Source organism: Cheilinus undulatus, linkage group 17, assembly GCF_018320785.1.
Source record: "Cheilinus undulatus linkage group 17, ASM1832078v1, whole genome shotgun sequence".
NCBI lineage: Eukaryota > Metazoa > Chordata > Actinopteri > Labriformes > Labridae > Cheilinus > Cheilinus undulatus.
In genome coordinates this window covers 42587820-42605296 of record NC_054881.1, presented here as the reverse complement: position 1 = coordinate 42605296, position 17477 = coordinate 42587820, and the positions used below count along the sequence as shown (strand labels likewise).

The following is a 17477-nucleotide window of genomic DNA, read 5'->3' as shown; positions in this document are numbered from 1 at the left end:
TTTTTTACAACAGTTTTACAACACTTAAGCCTTGTAGGCCACTTATAAGCCATTTTTGACACTTTTAACAAGTTTTGCCAATTTTAACCTGTTGTTTGGCCACTTTTTTTTTAACCATTTTTTGCCCATTTCTGACTTTGTTTTGCCACTTTTTGCCCAATTTTGCCTTTGTTTGACCACTTATTTGCCCACTTTTGCCCTTTTCAATCACTTGCAATCCATTTTTACTACCTTTTTACAAGATTTAATCCTTTTAGGCCACTTGTAAACCATTTTTGTCACTATTCTGACACTTTTAACAAGTTTTGCCAATTTCAACTCATCATTTGTCCCTTTAAAACAATTTTCGCCCATTTCTGACTTTGTTCTGCCACTTTTTGCCCAATTTTGCCTTTGGTTGACCACTTATTTGCCCACTTTTGTGACCTTTTGCCCACTTTGCCTTTGTTTGACCACTTTTTTGCCTAATTTTGCCTGTTTTTTTTCACTTGTAACCCATTTTTAACCACATTTTTACAACATTTAAGCCCTTAAGTCCACTTGTAAGCCATTTTTGCCACTATTTTGACATGTTTAACAAGTTTTTGCCCATTTTTACCCATTGTTTGGCCACTTTTTTATTAGTTTTCGCCCATTTCTGACTGTTATGCCACTTTTTGCCCAATTTTGCCCTTTTTAATCACTTGTAATACATTTTTACTACCTTTTTACAACATTTAACCCTTGTAGGCCACAGCTTTTTTTGCCACTATTTTGACAACAAGTAAACAAGTTTTTGCCAATTTTTACCCATTGTTTGGCCACTTTTTTATTTATTTAATTATTTATTTTTTACCAATTTTCGCCCATTTCTGACTTTGTTTTGCCACTTTTTCCCAATTTTGACATGTTTTTTCCATCATTTAACCCATTTTTGAGACCTTTTGCCCACTTTTGCCATCTCCATGATCCCCCAGTTGGCTGGGCCCCAGAAACCTCTCCCCTTTATCTCCCTTTATACGCCACCTTGACTGTAACATTATTTAAAAAGTCTATTTTCTATCAATTTAAACATGGTGTGCCTTGACATTTTTGCTTAACCTCAGGTGTGCCTTGGACAAAAAAAAAGTTTGCGAAACACCGGTCTAGAGTCTAGACCAATCAGGAGTAAATCACTGCCTGTCCCGCTGCCACTTTCTCCTCCAGTGATGCTGATTGGTCCAATCATTCTCCGATTGTGTTAGTTTGAAGCTTTGTGAGATGCCTGGATGAATCTGGACAATCCATCTGCTTTGCACAGTAATGCTTTTCCCTCTATAGGTAAATTTGCAGGTTTAGCTCAACTGGTAGGACTGGCGCCCCTATAGGGAGGCTACAGTCCTGGCACACTGGCTGCAGGATGAGTCCCTATCCTGGCACTGTTTGGCACATGTCTCTCATCTCATCTCTCTACAGCTGTCCCACCAAAATAAAGGAAAAAATTTGTGAATGAACCAATGCCCCGCTTGTTTTACTTCTGAGATAGTTAAACGAGTGCGTGAGATTGTAGCAATTGTGCAGAATGTATTAAATTAAACTTATGATGCAGGAAAATCCTGCAATCCTCCATATATCACGCTGCAAACTGACAAACCAGTGGGAAACGTGGTTAAAATCAGCGACAGTGGGTTCATGTTTGCACCAGCTCCCTCTTGATCTTCTCACCACAGCAGGCAGAAACCTGCACGGCCCCTCACAGGTGTGTGGGGGCAGGTGAGCCGTGAATATCAGAGGGATCAGTTCCTATACAGACTGACTGAGCGGCCCATCTGCAGGTCACCTGATGATCATTTTAACATTTTAAAACTCATTCATCTGGGATCAATAAACTTTTTGTCTTTTTATTCCACACATGCATGTTTCTCATACTGAAGCTATTGGTGATATTTATGATCCTTATTTATGCTCTTTAATAAACCTCGTCCACATGCAGACTACAACAGAAACTCTTCAACCTTTATAAACGTAGTGTTGACAAAATATCACACAGGCATAGAGACAACAGGAGGAGACGGAGACATGCATGTGTGGATAATAATAGTGAAGAAAGAGAACATGAGTATATAAAGTCAGTGGAGGACAATCAATCATCATTAACTAAATTTACTAAAATACAGTGCTTAACTAATGTATTAGACCACCTGTCATATCTGTCTCAGAGACCATCCAGCATCATGAAGTGCTTTAATGCGGACTCTTTGATTTTCAGTCAGCTCTCCACGTTTTACCATTTTGAACAGGAATGAGGAATTTCAAACTGAATTCACCCAAATTTGAGCCGGCTCACTGGGCTTCTCTGAGAAGTCAGAAATCAATCAAGCATAACATTCAACCACTAAATCTCATTTTTCTCTTCAGGAATGAGTAAATAACTATAATTGACATATTAATCAAGAAATATTAATGTGCTTTACTATTTTTTTTCATTTTTTTTGTAAATCAGTAAATTAGGAAATTCATGGATAACAATAATAATTCTATTTTAGCATTAAAAATATCATTGGGGTTAAAGAGCTTCTACATATTGGTGTACTAACCGTTGCAGAAACATAAAAATGATTTTGGTAATTATCAATGCTGTTAATTTAGGGCAGCTGTGGCAGAAACCTGACTTTGGTTAGGGTTAGGGTGGTCTAATACATTTGTTAAGCACTGTACATCATCTTACCTGTTATATGCTACAATAAACCGTTAGCTAAATATTTTTTGGTTATTAATTTGTTAAATCTTTCAGATGTCTCATTTGCATGTAAAGGCCTTTTGGACAGTATAGATAAACTTTAGACTTAATATTGGTCTGACACAGTCCTAAAGTTACTCCTGATATGGCAGGAAGGCAAAAACGTTCATTTCCAACCCTGTAATTCATGCATGCATAAATAAATAATGATGGATAGATAGACAGACAGAGAGTCATTTGTGTCAGTGTCTCATTGTTTTTTCACCCCCCCCCCCAAAGCTGTAAACCCAGAGGAAACACTGCCTTCATTATTAGTAGTCATCCATGACGCCAAAACGTCGGTTCACTCTTTACTAAATGCACCTCAGGAACACAGTTTTTATTTACCAGAGGTGTCTGTTTCAGCAGAGGTGGACCAAGCTGAGTAGGAAAACTCAGATTCTGCTGCCATCAGATTCAAAATGAGTAAATATTAGAGTTTTGGCTTTCATGCCCCTGCTTCATGACATCTGAGTTTAATCAGAAGATAAACATAATAAGGCCTCTCCCTCTGGTCTCACATCTGTGACACAGAAATCTCAGTAAAAAGAACTGAAGGATCTGAACCAGCATGTAAACATTCAAATACCCCTGTCAACATCAGAACAAAATGTGTGATTATTTAAAAGCAATTTGGGGAAAATGTAAGTCTGTATTGGGATGACTGCATCCTGATTGGAAAGCTGGTGATGAAATGGAACATGGACCACCTCAATGATGTTGGTATTGTACGCCTAATCACTTGTGTCTACATCCTGGTGGTCAGATATCAGACGTTCAGAAGTTTAAATGCCAGGTGATTCAGAGTTTCTAACCATACCTCATCAGCAAGGAGAGACAGCTCACTGGTGTCATGGGCATCGTAGTCATACAGGACCTTGGCTTTCCTGGCTCCGGTAACAGGGAGCTGCGATTGCTCCATGGTCAGCGTCTTGGGCTTCTGGCCAGCAGAGGAGGAGGTGGAGGAAACCGCTGCCCCGGTGGGTGGAGGTCCAGACAGGAAGGCAGATGAGACGGGGTTTGGGCAGACGGCAGCAGAGGAGTTAGGGGCGCCGATGGAATTAACACATCTTCATAAACAATAGGAGACAACAAAGGGAATAAGTGAAGTGAGTCAATGAGTTTTGGATTCCAGTCCAGGACGGCCCCAGTAATTGTGCAACACTGATCACATCCAGATATGAGAATTATTGTTCTTAGATTTTAAAAGTCAAAAGAGTGAAAAGATCCAGTTTCCTTCCATTATACTGATCTTTTGTTTTCTAGTCAATGTTTTCATTTTTTATTGAAATTGATTTAACCAGGAGAACCGCACTGAGATCAAGAATCTCAGATACAAGATTGTCCTGGTCATGGTTTTGTCTTTTCTTTGGCTCTAAAAATGATCCCGGTCTGTATTTTCAACCAAAACAGGACCTTCAGGATATTTGTGTGTGTCATTTTTGATCCAAACTACTTCCTGTTCAGAGACAGAGGTCTTACTGGTCCAAATAACATCCTGAATTGATTACTGCAATAGCATCCTTAAAGGTACATCCTCCAAAGTCCTCAATAAACTTCAACACATCCAGAACTCCGCAGCACGTCTCCTGACCCACACCCGCTCCCGTGACCACATCACCCCTGTCCTCCAAAACCTCCACTGGCTCCCTGTCCCCTACTAACCTGACACGCCAGGTAAACCTTCCATGGACGGCGTCTGGTAACGGGCAGCGCCACTACTGACAAGTGAACTCCATAGAGAGCTGCATAATGGTAACCATGGCGACTGTAGACATGTCAGTACACGACTTTTGTGGTTTTTGAAAAGAGAACAACTCACTGCTGTTCTTTGTTCTTCTTTTAACGAAGAAATGTCATCAAGTTCTGATAAAACTGGCACTTCAGCAGCATCCATGCTACGCTCTTCCTTTATAACTGCACCAACCTCTTGTTGCTGCTTGCTTATGTCACGACTCTGCCACGCCCGAAAGTACTGCCCCTCATCGCTGATTGGTCTTTTCATTTTCTAACCGGGCCTAAACGGTTCAGACGGGAGCTTTGCAAGATGGATTCACCCGTGAGAAACAAGGACACGGGCGTATCCATCTGCTTTGCAAGGTTAGTCCCCTACCGCATCCAATTGAAAATCCTCCTGACCTCCTACACTATCGTACTCTCTCTCCTAATCTCTGCTCCTCAAACCTCAATCTCCTCTCTCCACCAATAAGAACCAAGCATCAAACCTGGGGGGACAGAGCCATCTCCATAGCTGCCCCCTCCCTCTAGAACTCATAAACATATCCAAGACTGTACGGCCCTGATGATCAACTGGCGGCCCAGGGGCCAAATCAGGCCCCCCAAAGCTTCCTGTCAGGTCCCCGAAAGATCATTTAATTCAAAGAAGATGTTGTGGTTTGAAGAGTATCCTTTGGCTTTAAATGTCTGCAGCTGTTAAATCCATCCCACAAACAATAAATAGTGAAAAAGTCTGAGAATGACTAAACATTTGATCTGTTTTACAGAAATATACTGTAATAATTATTAGATATTTTAAAATTAGGGTTAAGCTTGGCACAAATGTTGCAAAAATGACCAGATAAAGTGGTGAAAAGAGGTTCAAATGTGGCAAAAATGGGTTAAAGAGGGAAAAAGGAGGAAAAAATTTGTTACAAATTACAAAAATTGTTCAAAAAAGCAAAGAAAATGGGTTAAAAAGTGGCAAAAATGTATAAAAGAGTGCCACAAAAGGGATAAAATATGCAGGAAAAGTGGTTTAAAGGGGTTAAAGAATGGCAAAAATCTGCTGTCAGGTCTGTCTCCTGTGTCCTGCTGCACGATAAATAACAGGGATAGATTTCCCTGGTAATGCCTACAAATGTCCTGGGTTTTAAAAGAAAATACAAATATTACTATAATAATTTGTTAGCCAGACCAAAATATTTATTTAATTTTTGTGTATTTGAAAGTCTGGCCCCCAGAGTTTCTGTCGAGACTAAATCTGGCCCTTGTGCAGGTGGACTTGATGATCCCTGCTGTACGGACTCGTCCACATTCAAATCATCGCTCCAAACTCACCTTTCTTAACTGGCTTCTAATGTTTGATTCTGTTGCGGTCTTGTCACCTTGATTACTTGTTTTTTTTCTCTGTTTGGCTGTGATATTGTCCTGTTTTGCCTTTTCTCTTTTTGGTGTAATGTCTTTTATTATCATTGTAAGGCGCTTTAGAAAGGAAATGTATTTTTATTATTACTACATAAGAAGAAACTAAATATGCATTCCAGACAAACGCTGAGCTCTCAGGAGGTTAACCTGATTTCCAGTCTCTTCCTCTGCCAAACCCACCTTCACCCCAACAACCTGTAGGCTCTGACGTGGGTTTCAGGATTCACTCCTTAAATTCTGCAGGTAAAACAAATCTGAGAGCAGAGACGACGTCAGAGCCTGACCCCAAACACAGACATGCTCTGCTGACTGACTGAACTAACCTGACTACATTTCAAGCTGAATCCATAAGCATCGTCCTGTCTTCATTTTTGTCTGGAACCAGAAACTGATTGTAGAAACATGTTCCCAGTGTAGTCCCTGAATAATGATGTCTTTTTGCACATCTGCTCTTAATTGTTTTGTCACTCTGTATATAAACTGAATTCCTCAGGGTGCCGGTGTGACGCTTCAACATCCCTGGTGGATCAGCCTCCACCAGGGCGTACAAGCAGGGATGTCCATGGCTTTGTCTGCTGTTTGAAAGAAAAAATTATTCACGGGGCAGCTGCTGGGAGAAGCATTCAGTTGCTTTCAGGGAACTAGTTGTTGATGTTTTTCCTCAGCAGTCCGGCCCAAGTCTAGCGTTAACCAGCATCTGGTTTCCATCACATGGTGACGTGCAGGGCTTCACATTTACACTGGCCAACTAACCAAATATGGGTGATCTCAGCTGTGGCAGGTACCAGATTGACTTCAACTAGTAAATTTGGCCAGTGGAATTTATCAGTATCACAACCTCATTATTCTCTGGTGGATGTTTGTCTGAGTAAGAATTAGATGAAACTGATTTTCTGAATAAAGTTAATTTAAAGTTGATGTTAAAGTTAATGAAGGAAATGGAGCATGTGTTTCATCTCATACCAGACATACCCAATTTGGCATGTAACACATAGTTTCCTATCAACTCAATTCTGGCCAGTGGAAATCCAAAAAGTGAATGTCAAGCCCTGGTGACGTGTCTATGTGAGCATGTCATGCACCTTCAGCTGAGTAATCCTACATTCATTAATGTTAATCATAGCAGTAACAGCACAGTGGGAATGACGCCGTTTAAAACAAATGTAGACTTTTAAAGAATGTACTAAATGTAACATTAACGCTAAATGGCTCATGAAATGACGTAAAAGAACACCCACACATTTATTTTACGCGTGATTGTGGTGACTGCTCTCCTGCTGAGCTTGCTCAGTTATCTTTTGGCACAAGTGCAAAAAATTAAAAAATTAAAAAATTAAAAAAATAAAAACAAAGTGCAAGAGGACTGTAAACACAAGTTTAAGATACTGAGATTGAAACTTCTTTGTCTTAAGTGAAAAATCCATCCAAGTCTACCTGGCCCTGTGTGAAAAGCCTTTGCCCCCTAAACCTAATAACTGGTTGTTCCAGCCTTGGCAGCAAAAACTGCAAACTAGAGCTGCAAGCAGCACTGAAGGGCCCTGGCACCCTGGCACACGCTGAGGTACCCCAATCTTAGGAGGTGCTCCTGCTTTCTTACAGTAAGTGGCGCATCAGCAAAAACATGTAATTCACATTTAAGTTTGACCCTAGTCACGTGAGATTTGAGAAGTTTAGGTGACTTCCTGTGGGATAAGGAATTGCTCACCAATAAAGAAATGGCCCAATCATGTCACTTCCTGTTTCCAGTAGGAGTGCTCATAAAATTAACATTTGAATTTGTAGAGTGGCACATTTTGATCCAACATGGGAAATTAAAGTCAATCAGATGTTTGGTATGAGAGTTGCGCATACTTCCTGTCAAATTGACGAGATATTGAAATGCTTGCCATCACCAGTGAGACATCCTGCAGAGAAACATGTCTGTATTGTGGCCGATTATTGAGGCCTTCTTTTTCAAAATCAGAGCTCAGTAGATTACACACAATAAGAGGATTGAAGATATGACCCATTTGGGCCACTTCTTGATGCCAGTAGGGGGCACTATGATGAGATGTTTGCATGTGGGCGTGTTCAGTGTGATCCTGTTGTCTAGCAAGAAAAAGAAGATCACAGAATATTGTTTCCTAAAGTTCCAATAGGTTAGAGCCATTTGGCGCCATCAAAAGTGTTTTATTTTGGGAGCGCAGATGGTCAAGTGATTAAAGGCGCTACCCATGTCCGCGAGCGACCTGGGTTTGAATTCGGCCTGTGGCCCTTTACCGCATGTCTCTCCCCACTCTCTTCCCTTTTTCCGAGTCTATCCACTGTCCTTCCATTATGAAATAAAGGCATGAAAAGGCCCAAAAATAAATCTTTTTTAAAAAAAAAGGGGGTCTTATTTTGAAATGGAGATTCCTGTTTGGATTTGGGCATGACTCCAAGAGGCTTTATTGTAGGTCTGATGATGAGCCATATCCTGGCCAACAGTCAGATGCCTAGGCTGAATGGTGCGTGAAGGCTGAATATTTAAAGGGAACATTCAAAAATTTTGAGGTGGAAATGTTCACCCACCAGAAGGTGGCGCTATGAAAAAGTAATGATACTGCTGTATAAATATATTCACAATCAATGTGTGATCATTCCTGTGAAGTTTGGTGATGCCTGACATCAGTATTAAAAATAACAAAGCACTATTGGTAAATTTTCACCGCCAAAAATGCACAAAAATGTAGTTTAAGTTTGTGCTCTGGTCTCAGCCATTTCTCCTGCATGGTTGATTCCCTTTGTGCCACTTTTCTTCTATTTTTGCCACTTTTTTAACCCCTTTTCATTACTTTTTGGCACTATTTTTTGTCATTTATAAACAATTTTTGATACATCTTGTGCCTTTTTCCTTTTCTACCATTTTTTGCCACATTTTAATCTCTTTTCCACACTTTATCTGGTCATTTTTGCAGCACTTCTGCCAACCTTGACCCTTTTTTAAATATCGACTAATTATGAAAGTAAATTTCAGTAAAAACAGATCAAATGTTGAGTCATTCTAAAACTATTTCAGTGTTATTTGTTTGTGGGTTGGACTTAACAGCTGCAGACATTTAAAGCCAAAGATACTCTTAAAATCTTCTTTTCCCTCTTTCTCAATTTAATGATCTTTTGGTGGCCAGACAGGAAGCGTTAGGGGGCCTGATGTGAACCATGGGCCACCAGTTGAGTATCACTGTTTTAGAGGATAGCCCCAAGAGACTTTTTTATTCGTCTTATCATGATACATATGTGTACTGATTTTCATGCATGTAGCTCTTATCCTAATCCTATCTAACTTCATGCATCATGTTTACTGAGGAAGAGACAGCACAGTATGAAGAAAACATGACTTTAAGGAAGCGGTTAAACACAAACAGACCAACGTCTCAATGCTCATGCGTTTAACGTGTGGAGCAGATGATGCAGCGATTGCTCACCTGCTGAGCTCCCTCTGAAGGTCCTGCATGTAATGATGACACTGGGCGTAGTAGGTGGCCTGAGCCTCCGCAAAGTCCTGCAAACACCGCAGATGGTTGAGCTGTGGGGAAGAGAGAGAACAGGATGAGATGGATCTGTAGTAATTCACTCAGTTTGCTTATTTCCATCTAAATACAAGTGAAAGAAATTATTTAAGTATTTAATCAATCTTTCCAGAATCAGTCTAACACATGTCACTGAGTTTGTGTTGGAAGGGCAGCATTTGGGATTCTTTCATACAAAAATGCTCCAAAGCTGCTCCATCAGGCCTGAATGTGAACTTCAGAACAACAAACGCTCTTACAGTGCCACAGACACCAGACGTCCACGACGACCGAGATTAGACAAAACGGCAGGTCAGAATTTTTCTTGTATCTTCCATTCAGTTTGACCCTCAACAAAAAGCAAAAGACATGTATCCTGACACAACATTTCTGTCTCCTCCTTGTTGTTGGGAGCACAAATTACAAGCTTCAATTCTTAAAGCATTAAAATAACATTTAAGTCTCCTGCACATTGTGAAAATGTACAAACATCAATGATGGTTCCATCTCCTGTAAGCAGCTGAAATGAACAAAAATTGGAAATTATCCCATCTTCTGCAAAAATTCACTAATTACTGCTCCTGTCTCCTCCATCTCCTCTCCCCTCCATCTCCTGTCTCCTTCATCCCCCCTTCCCTCCATCTCGTCTCCTTCATCCCCCCTTCCCTCCATCTCCTGTCTCCTTCATCCCCCCTTCCCTCCATCTCCTGTCCCCTCCATCACCTGTCTCCTTTATGGGCTGAAGTTTCACCTCCACTGGCTCCCTATCAAGTCCCGTATCAACTACAAAGTCCTCCTCCTCACATACAAATCTCTCCATGCTCTGGCTCCTCAGTACCTTTCTGATCTCCTCCATCCATACACACCATCCCGCAACCTTCCATCTTCAGACACCAGCCTACTTTCCATGCCCAAAACCAAACTCCAAACCTATGGAGACAGAGCCTTCAGTGCTGCAGCTCCCACGGATGTCTCTTCCTGCAGACATCCGTAGCGCTCCATCTCTGGACATTTTCAAAAAATGCCTCAAGCACCACCTGTTCACCACAGCCTACAGTCTTCACTAAACCACCCCTTACACTCATCCTACCCCTCACATAGTTTGTCCATGTATATGTGTTCCTGTAAAGCGTCCTTGGGTTTCTTGAAAGGCGCTATATAAATTCAAGATATTATTATTATTATTATAAAGCTGAAATCAAGATGGATGTGAACATTTCCAAGAAGCAGATTAAGGTGGAAGAAAAATAGATAACTTATTTGCTGTCCCAGATTCTAAATAAACAGTTCCTGTGAAACACTCTCCCTTGTAGAGACGGAGTCGTTGCATCGTCTCTTCCTGTGGCAGTGGTGTGAACTGACCGTGGGGTTTAGTTTCAGCTCGTCTCGTTTGGTATCTCTGTTCTTTAGAGATGCTGTCCTTTGTTGGATATGGTGGATAATGTCAGACAGGTGTTTTCATGACTGAAGTTTGCTCATGTTAAGGTTAGATATTTGGTATTGTGCCTACCACAGGATTGCTTCATCTGTTCGTGTGAACTTTTCCTAACTGAGTCTTTGCGTTGCCTGTCTGACAGATGATGAGTTACTGGAACGAGCTCTGAGCCACAGACGATGTTGACGAGTAATGGTATCTTTCCAGACTTGCGTCTCTTTTCTGTTTGTGTATGTCACTGTCTGGTGCTTCTGACTAACACTTCTCCAGAAATCCTTAACTTCTAAAATCAAGACTTAATGCTGTTCTCACATGTGTGCTGCTAATTCCCTCCAGCAGCAGTCTCGTGACCTCTGCCTGCCGGTCGAACTCTGTCTGGGCGACGCGAAGTTCGTGCTCTGCCTGTTGGATGGTAAGAGGAAAGGAAGGAAGCATTAAAAGAGAGATCAGAAAGGAACGCATAAATCTCATAAATCACAGAAACAAAGAGGAGTGAAGGTACTTACTTTATCCACCTCCTCACTCAGAAGCTGAAAGGAGCAGCATGGAAAGACAAAAAAACATCATGAAGGGCTTAAAAATAACAGCACTAAATTTTAGATTAAAGATGGGATTTATAGGAAATTAGAAACACAGGGATGCTGGAGCCAGTTTCAGTTGGGGATGCTGAAAGAGAAATCTGTGTATGTTGGTGCCAAATGGGAAAAATGTGTTTTGTAATGAGGAGAGGCTTCCATCCAGCTACTCTACCATAAAGCCCAGCTCTTTTAAAGTATCTTTTTTAGTACATAAAAGTCAGAGTGCATTAATAGTCTGGTCGCAAGATGTGCAAGGGGAGAAAGAATTCTGACTAGACAGGACCAGAGGTATAAGCAAATGCAATGATGTGAGCAGATTTATCTGGGCTGGACATTTAAGAAAGTTTATAAAAGCAAAATGTGCCTATGAGGCATTTTACCGCAGTGAGTTTTCTGACATATTTAAGTGAAGTAACTAAAAACATGGAAGAAATAGTTGGTAACCTTCAGTTTGAGAAAGACAAACCCAAAATAGTCACTGAAATAACTGTAAACTTCAAAAGAAATACTAAATTATATTGGACTGACAATTAACTAATAAAATCAGATTTTTGAATTTTGCTTCAATGTATATAAAAGAAAAAAAAAAACTAAAGAAACTGGCTGGACTAAAACCATTGCACCGTTAACTTCATGATTTTGTGGCAACCTTTGGAGGCAATCGCTTTGATGAAGAGATATCTGTAACTCTCAGTGTGACTTCTGCACCTGTCCCAGGTATTTTAGCCATCTTCTGTTGATCAAACTGCTCCACCTTTCCCAGATATTTTGGCCCTCTCCAGCTGTCCCAGGTATTTTGGTCCTCTCCTGGTGATCAGACTTCTCCAGCTGTCCCAGGTATTTTGGCCCTCTCCAGCTGTCCCAGGTATTATGGCCCTCTCCAGCTGTCCCAGGTATTTTGGTTCTCTCCAGCTGTCCCAGCTATTCTGGTCCTCTCCTCTGATCAGACTGCTCCACCTGTCCCAGGTATTTTGGCCCTCTCCACCTGTCCCAGGTATTTTGGCCCTCTCCAGCTGTCCCAGGTATTTTGCCCCTCTCCAGCTGTCCCAAGTATATTGGTCATGTCCTGGTGATCAAACTGCTCCAGCTGTCCCAGGGATTTTGGTCCTCTCCTGGTGATCAGACTGCTCCACCTGTCTCAGGTATTTTGGCCCTTTCCAGCTGTCTCAGGTATTTTAGCCATCTTCTGTTGATCAAACTGCTCCACCTGTCCCAGATATTTTGGCCCTCTCCAGCTGTCCCAGGTATTTTGGTCCTCTCCTCTGATCAGACTGCTCCACCTGTCCCAGGTATTTTGGCCCTCTCCACCTGTCCCAGGTATTTTGCCCCTCTCCAGCTGTCCCAAGTATATTGGTCATGTCCTGGTGATCAAACTGCTCCAGCTGTCTCAGGTATTTTGGCCCTTTCCAGCTGTCTCAGGTATTTTGGCCCTTTCCAGCTGTCCCAGGTATTTTGATTTTAATTGATCATGTTATTAATTATTAATCTGATTATACATGTCTGAGAGTTGATGGGTCATGATTCCAGGACTGCAGCAGCCTCAGCATCCATGCCTCCTGTATCCCTGCATTAACGTTCTGAAACTGAGAAGTTTGATTTTTGCAGACTGGACATTCCCTGTGAGTGCTGACATTTACAGAGAATACTGACATGCTGCTTGTTTTTCTTCTAACTGAGCAGTGAATAATAAGTGTGTGACGCTTGTCCGTGTGACAGCTTTTGGCTGAAGAGTAATCAACCTTTGCTCTACTTTCTGCAGACATGGCTTACTGTCAGATTGCGCCCCCTTGTGTTGAATGTAGGTTATCATGAAGCAGGGCATGTTTCCCATCACTTCCGCATGGACCACAGGAGTTAAACTCAAGGCCCGGGTTCAAATGCAGCCCACGGTGCAGTTTTACCCAGCCACAAGATCATATCTTAATTATAATTGGTCCCTGCGATAAGGTTTGCAGATTTCCTCCAGCATAAAAATGTAAATTTAATCTTGAAGTTAAAAAAAAAAGCCTTGTTAAATTATAAAACTCTGATAAAGTAGAGATAATAAGATAAAAAGTCAGGAATGAGGGAAAGAAACTGTTTTCATTTCATATTTTCATTTTGCATCCCAAGAATATGACAGAAACTTAGGATTTTGACTTTTTATTTCATATTGTGACCTTTTAGATTCATAGTTTGACCTTTTCTCTCATATTGTGACCTTTTAGATTCACAATTTTTCATTTTTAATCAAATCTTGACCTTTGACCTCCTAACTTTGACTTTTAATTCCATATTTTCACTTTTAAAACTCCTGATTGAGAATTTGGTCTCATATTTTGACCTTTAAGAGTCACAATTTTGAATTTAATCTTCTATTTTTGACTTTTTAAACTATTGATTTTGTATTTGATCTCATATCTTGACCTTTAAACTCATGATTTTATTTTCTCTATCCTATATATTTGCATTTTAAAAACCTTATTTTGACTTTTAATTTCGTGTCTTGACCTTTAGGACTTATAAAGTTGTACTTTTTATCTCAGATTAATTGATGCTGTGATGTTCAATCATTTTGACTTTTTTTTAGAAATGTTAAAATAATTCATCATCACTGTTTAATTTCCCCAAAATTTACTTACCTGTGAAAACACGGTTGACAGTTTTCAGTTAAATCTTGACCCTGTCAGGCCCTCAGGTTGGACCCAAATTCAGATTTCAGTCTCTGCTGTGATTGAGTTTGACACCCCTGCCATAGACTAGAGACCATGCAAAACAGCTGGGGAACACTAATGCACATCATGTAGCTTCCATATGAACCCTGGGAAATGTAGTCATTGACCCTGGATCATTTTTCAACAATGAGGCAAAGAAATGTCAACCCCCCCCCCCCCCCCAAATCTCAGACTCTACTATGGAACAGAAAAAAATAACCATCTGGTTCTTTGATTTTTTTGGTATCCACATAAAAGCTCAAACGAGCAGCATGGTGGTGCAGGGGTTCCTGGTTCTCTTCCTGGTCAGGGCCTTTCTGTGCAGAGTTTGCACATTCTCTCCATACATGCTGGGCTCTCTACCTGCATGGTGGATTCTCTCCGTACGTGCTGGTCTCTATCCGTGAATGCTGGGTTCTATCCGTGAATGCTGGGTTCTCTCCGTGAATGCTGGGTTCTCTCCGTGAATGCTGGGTTCTATCCGTGAATGCAGGGTTCTCTCCGTGAATGCTGGGTTCTCTCCGTGAATGCTGGGTTCTATCCGTGAATGCAGGGTTCTCTCCGTGAATGCTGGGTTCTCTCCGTGAATGCAGGGTTCTCTCCGTGAATGCTGGGTTCTATCCGTGAATGCAGGGTTCTCTCCGTGAATGCTGGGTTCTCTCCGTGAATGCTGGACTCTCTCCGTACGTGCTGGTCTCTATCCGTGAATGCTGGGTTCTATCCGTGAATGCTGGGTTCTCTCCGTGAATGCTGGGTTCTCTCCGTGAATGCTGGGTTCTATCCGTGAATGCAGGGTTCTCTCCGTGAATGCTGGGTTCTCTCCGTGAATGCTGGGTTCTATCCGTGAATGCAGGGTTCTCTCCGTGAATGCTGGGTTCTCTCCGTGAATGCAGGGTTCTCTCCGTGAATGCTGGGTTCTATCCGTGAATGCAGGGTTCTCTCCGTGAATGCTGGGTTCTCTCCGTGAATGCTGGACTCTCTCCGTACGTGCTGGTCTCTATCCGTGAATGCTGGGTTCTCTCCGTGAATGCTGGGTTCTATCCGTGAATGCTGGGTTCTCTCCGTGAATGCTGGGTTCTCTCCGTGAATGCTGGGTTCTCTCCGTGAATGCTGGGTTCTCTCCGTGAATGCTGGGTTCTCTCCGTGAATGCTGGACTCTCTCCGTGAATGCTGGTCTCTATCCGTGAATGCTGGGTTCTCTCCGTGAATGCTGGGTTCTCTCCGTGAATGCTGGGTTCTCTCCGTGAATGCTGGGTTCTCTCCGTGAATGCTGGGTTCTCTCCGTGAATGCTGGGTTCTATCCGTGAATGCTGGGTTCTCTCCGTGAATGCTGGGTTCTCTCCGTGAATGCTGGGTTCTCTCCGTGAATGCTGGGTTCTCTCCGTGAATGCTGGACTCTCTCCGTGAATGCTGGGTTCTATCCGTGAATGCTGGGTTCTATCCGTGAATGCTGGGTTCTCTCCGTGAATGCTGGGTTCTATCTGTGAATACTGGGTTCTCTCCATGAATGCTGGGTTCTCTCCGTGAATGCTGGGTTCTCTCCGTGAATGCAGGGTTCTCTCCATGAATGCAGGGTTCTCTCCATGAATGCTGGGTTCTCTCCGTGAATGCTGGGTTCTCTCCGTGAATGCAGGGTTCTCTCCATGAATGCTGGGTTCTCTCCATGAATGCTGGGTTCTCTCCAGGTTCTCCAGCTTCCTCCAACCACTAAAAACATGCTCGTTAAGTTAATCGATGACTCTTAATTGGCCGTAGGTGTGAGCTCGCCTGGTGTTTCCTTCTCTACATGTCAGCCCTGTGATTTACTGGTGACTGGTCCAGAGTGTACCAGACTCTTGCCTATTGCATAGGCTCCACCCCCCTGTGAGCCCCAATGAGATAAGTGGTGTAGAAAATGGATAAAATTTTACACTTTTTAAAATCCACAAACACGGTTTGAAAGTTTTTTTCTTTCAGTAAAGTTGTTTTCTCCTGCACAGTTTCCTTTGGATTTTGGATGCTTTTTTTTCTGTGACAATAATGAAATTCACCAAACTAAAGTGAGGGATGCTTTAAATCTACAGCAAAGACACACTACATTACCAGGGAGAGCCTATAGGAGTCTTTTCATTTCTACCACTATAAAAACAAAATATTTCTGATCCTACTGGACGGTTTCTGACACATTAGTCCAACCTTGCTCTGCTCAGCTGTGTTAGGTTCAGCCGCCACGTCCCAGCTCTCCCAGCCGCTCTGCAGCTTTTTCATGTCAGAGTCAGAACAAAGCAACACTGAAACCACTCAGAACATGCTAAATACACAGAATTACACAAATAGCCCATCTCTAATCAAATGTGTCATTTCTGCTGCAGCCAAGCTGGAGCTTAAAGTCCAGGTGTTTGGTGCTTAAGGGCCACCGTACCTATCTCTATGAAACAAATGAAGGATAAAGTTTGAGCATCCAGGTGACTAAAACAAAAGATAAACATGCACAAACATGCTCAGTCATCACTTTTGCATTTATGCTGCAGTCATCAAGCAAAAGAGCCGTTTTATCAGTCAGACAGGACTCAGTCAGAGCAACACTGATGTTTCTGCTGCACATATTTTTACTCTAATGCAGCGATACTCAATGCATGGCTCTAGACCCACATGTGGCTCTTTCAGGATTATTTGTGGCTCTTTTATGTCTTAATTTTAAATATAATTCACCCACAAAACCTTAAAAAAGGGAAGCTTTTTGCCATTTTTCACATTTTTTTGGCCCTTTTGTGACCATATAAGCTACCTTTTGCCATTAAATACCTCTTGTTCCCATTTTTAGCAACTGGTTTTTGCCACTTTTTCCTCATTTTTTGCCACTTCTATCCCATTTTTGCTGTTTTTCACCACTTTTTTGCCCATTTTTTCCTATTCTTGCCACTTTTATCCCATTTTTGTCATTTTTTTCAACACTTTTTTGCTCCTTTTTGCCCATTTAAGCTACATTTTGCCATTAAATACCACTTGTTCCCATTTATTGCCACTGGTTTTAACTCTTTTTCCCCATTTTTGACAATTTTTGCCCCTTTTTGCCCATTTAAGCTACCTTTTGCCATTAAATACCACTTGTTCCCATTTTTGGCAACTGGTTTTTGCCACTTTTTCCCCATTTTTTGCCACTTTTCACATTTTTTGGCCCCTTTTTGCCCATATAAGCTACCTTTTGCCATTAAATACCTCTTGTCCCCATTTAATGGCACATTTTTTGCCACTTTTTCTCCATTCTTGCCACTTTTATTCAATTTTTGCCATTTTTAACCACTTTTTTGCCCCTTTTTGCCCATTTTTGCCATTTTTCACAATTTTTTGGCCCCTTTTTGTCCATTTATGATTCCCTTTTGC

At 41.6% G+C, this 17477-nt stretch overlaps 1 protein-coding gene across 4 annotated transcripts in view; it reads right to left on the bottom strand.

The window, feature by feature from the left end:
• The window catches only part of LOC121524677 (endophilin-B2-like), a 34572-nt gene that overhangs the window by 1839 nt on the left and 15256 nt on the right, over positions 1–17477 (bottom strand). For all 4 annotated transcript variants that reach the window (XM_041810133.1, XM_041810135.1, XM_041810134.1 and 1 more), the window contains 4 exons: positions 11350–11373; positions 11156–11245; positions 9325–9425; positions 3558–3807 (listed from right to left, as the gene is read on the bottom strand). In XM_041810133.1, coding sequence (XP_041666067.1) covers positions 3558–3807; positions 9325–9425; positions 11156–11245; positions 11350–11373 — 465 coding nt within the window. The remainder of the gene's footprint in view (positions 1–3557; positions 3808–9324; positions 9426–11155; positions 11246–11349; positions 11374–17477) is intronic.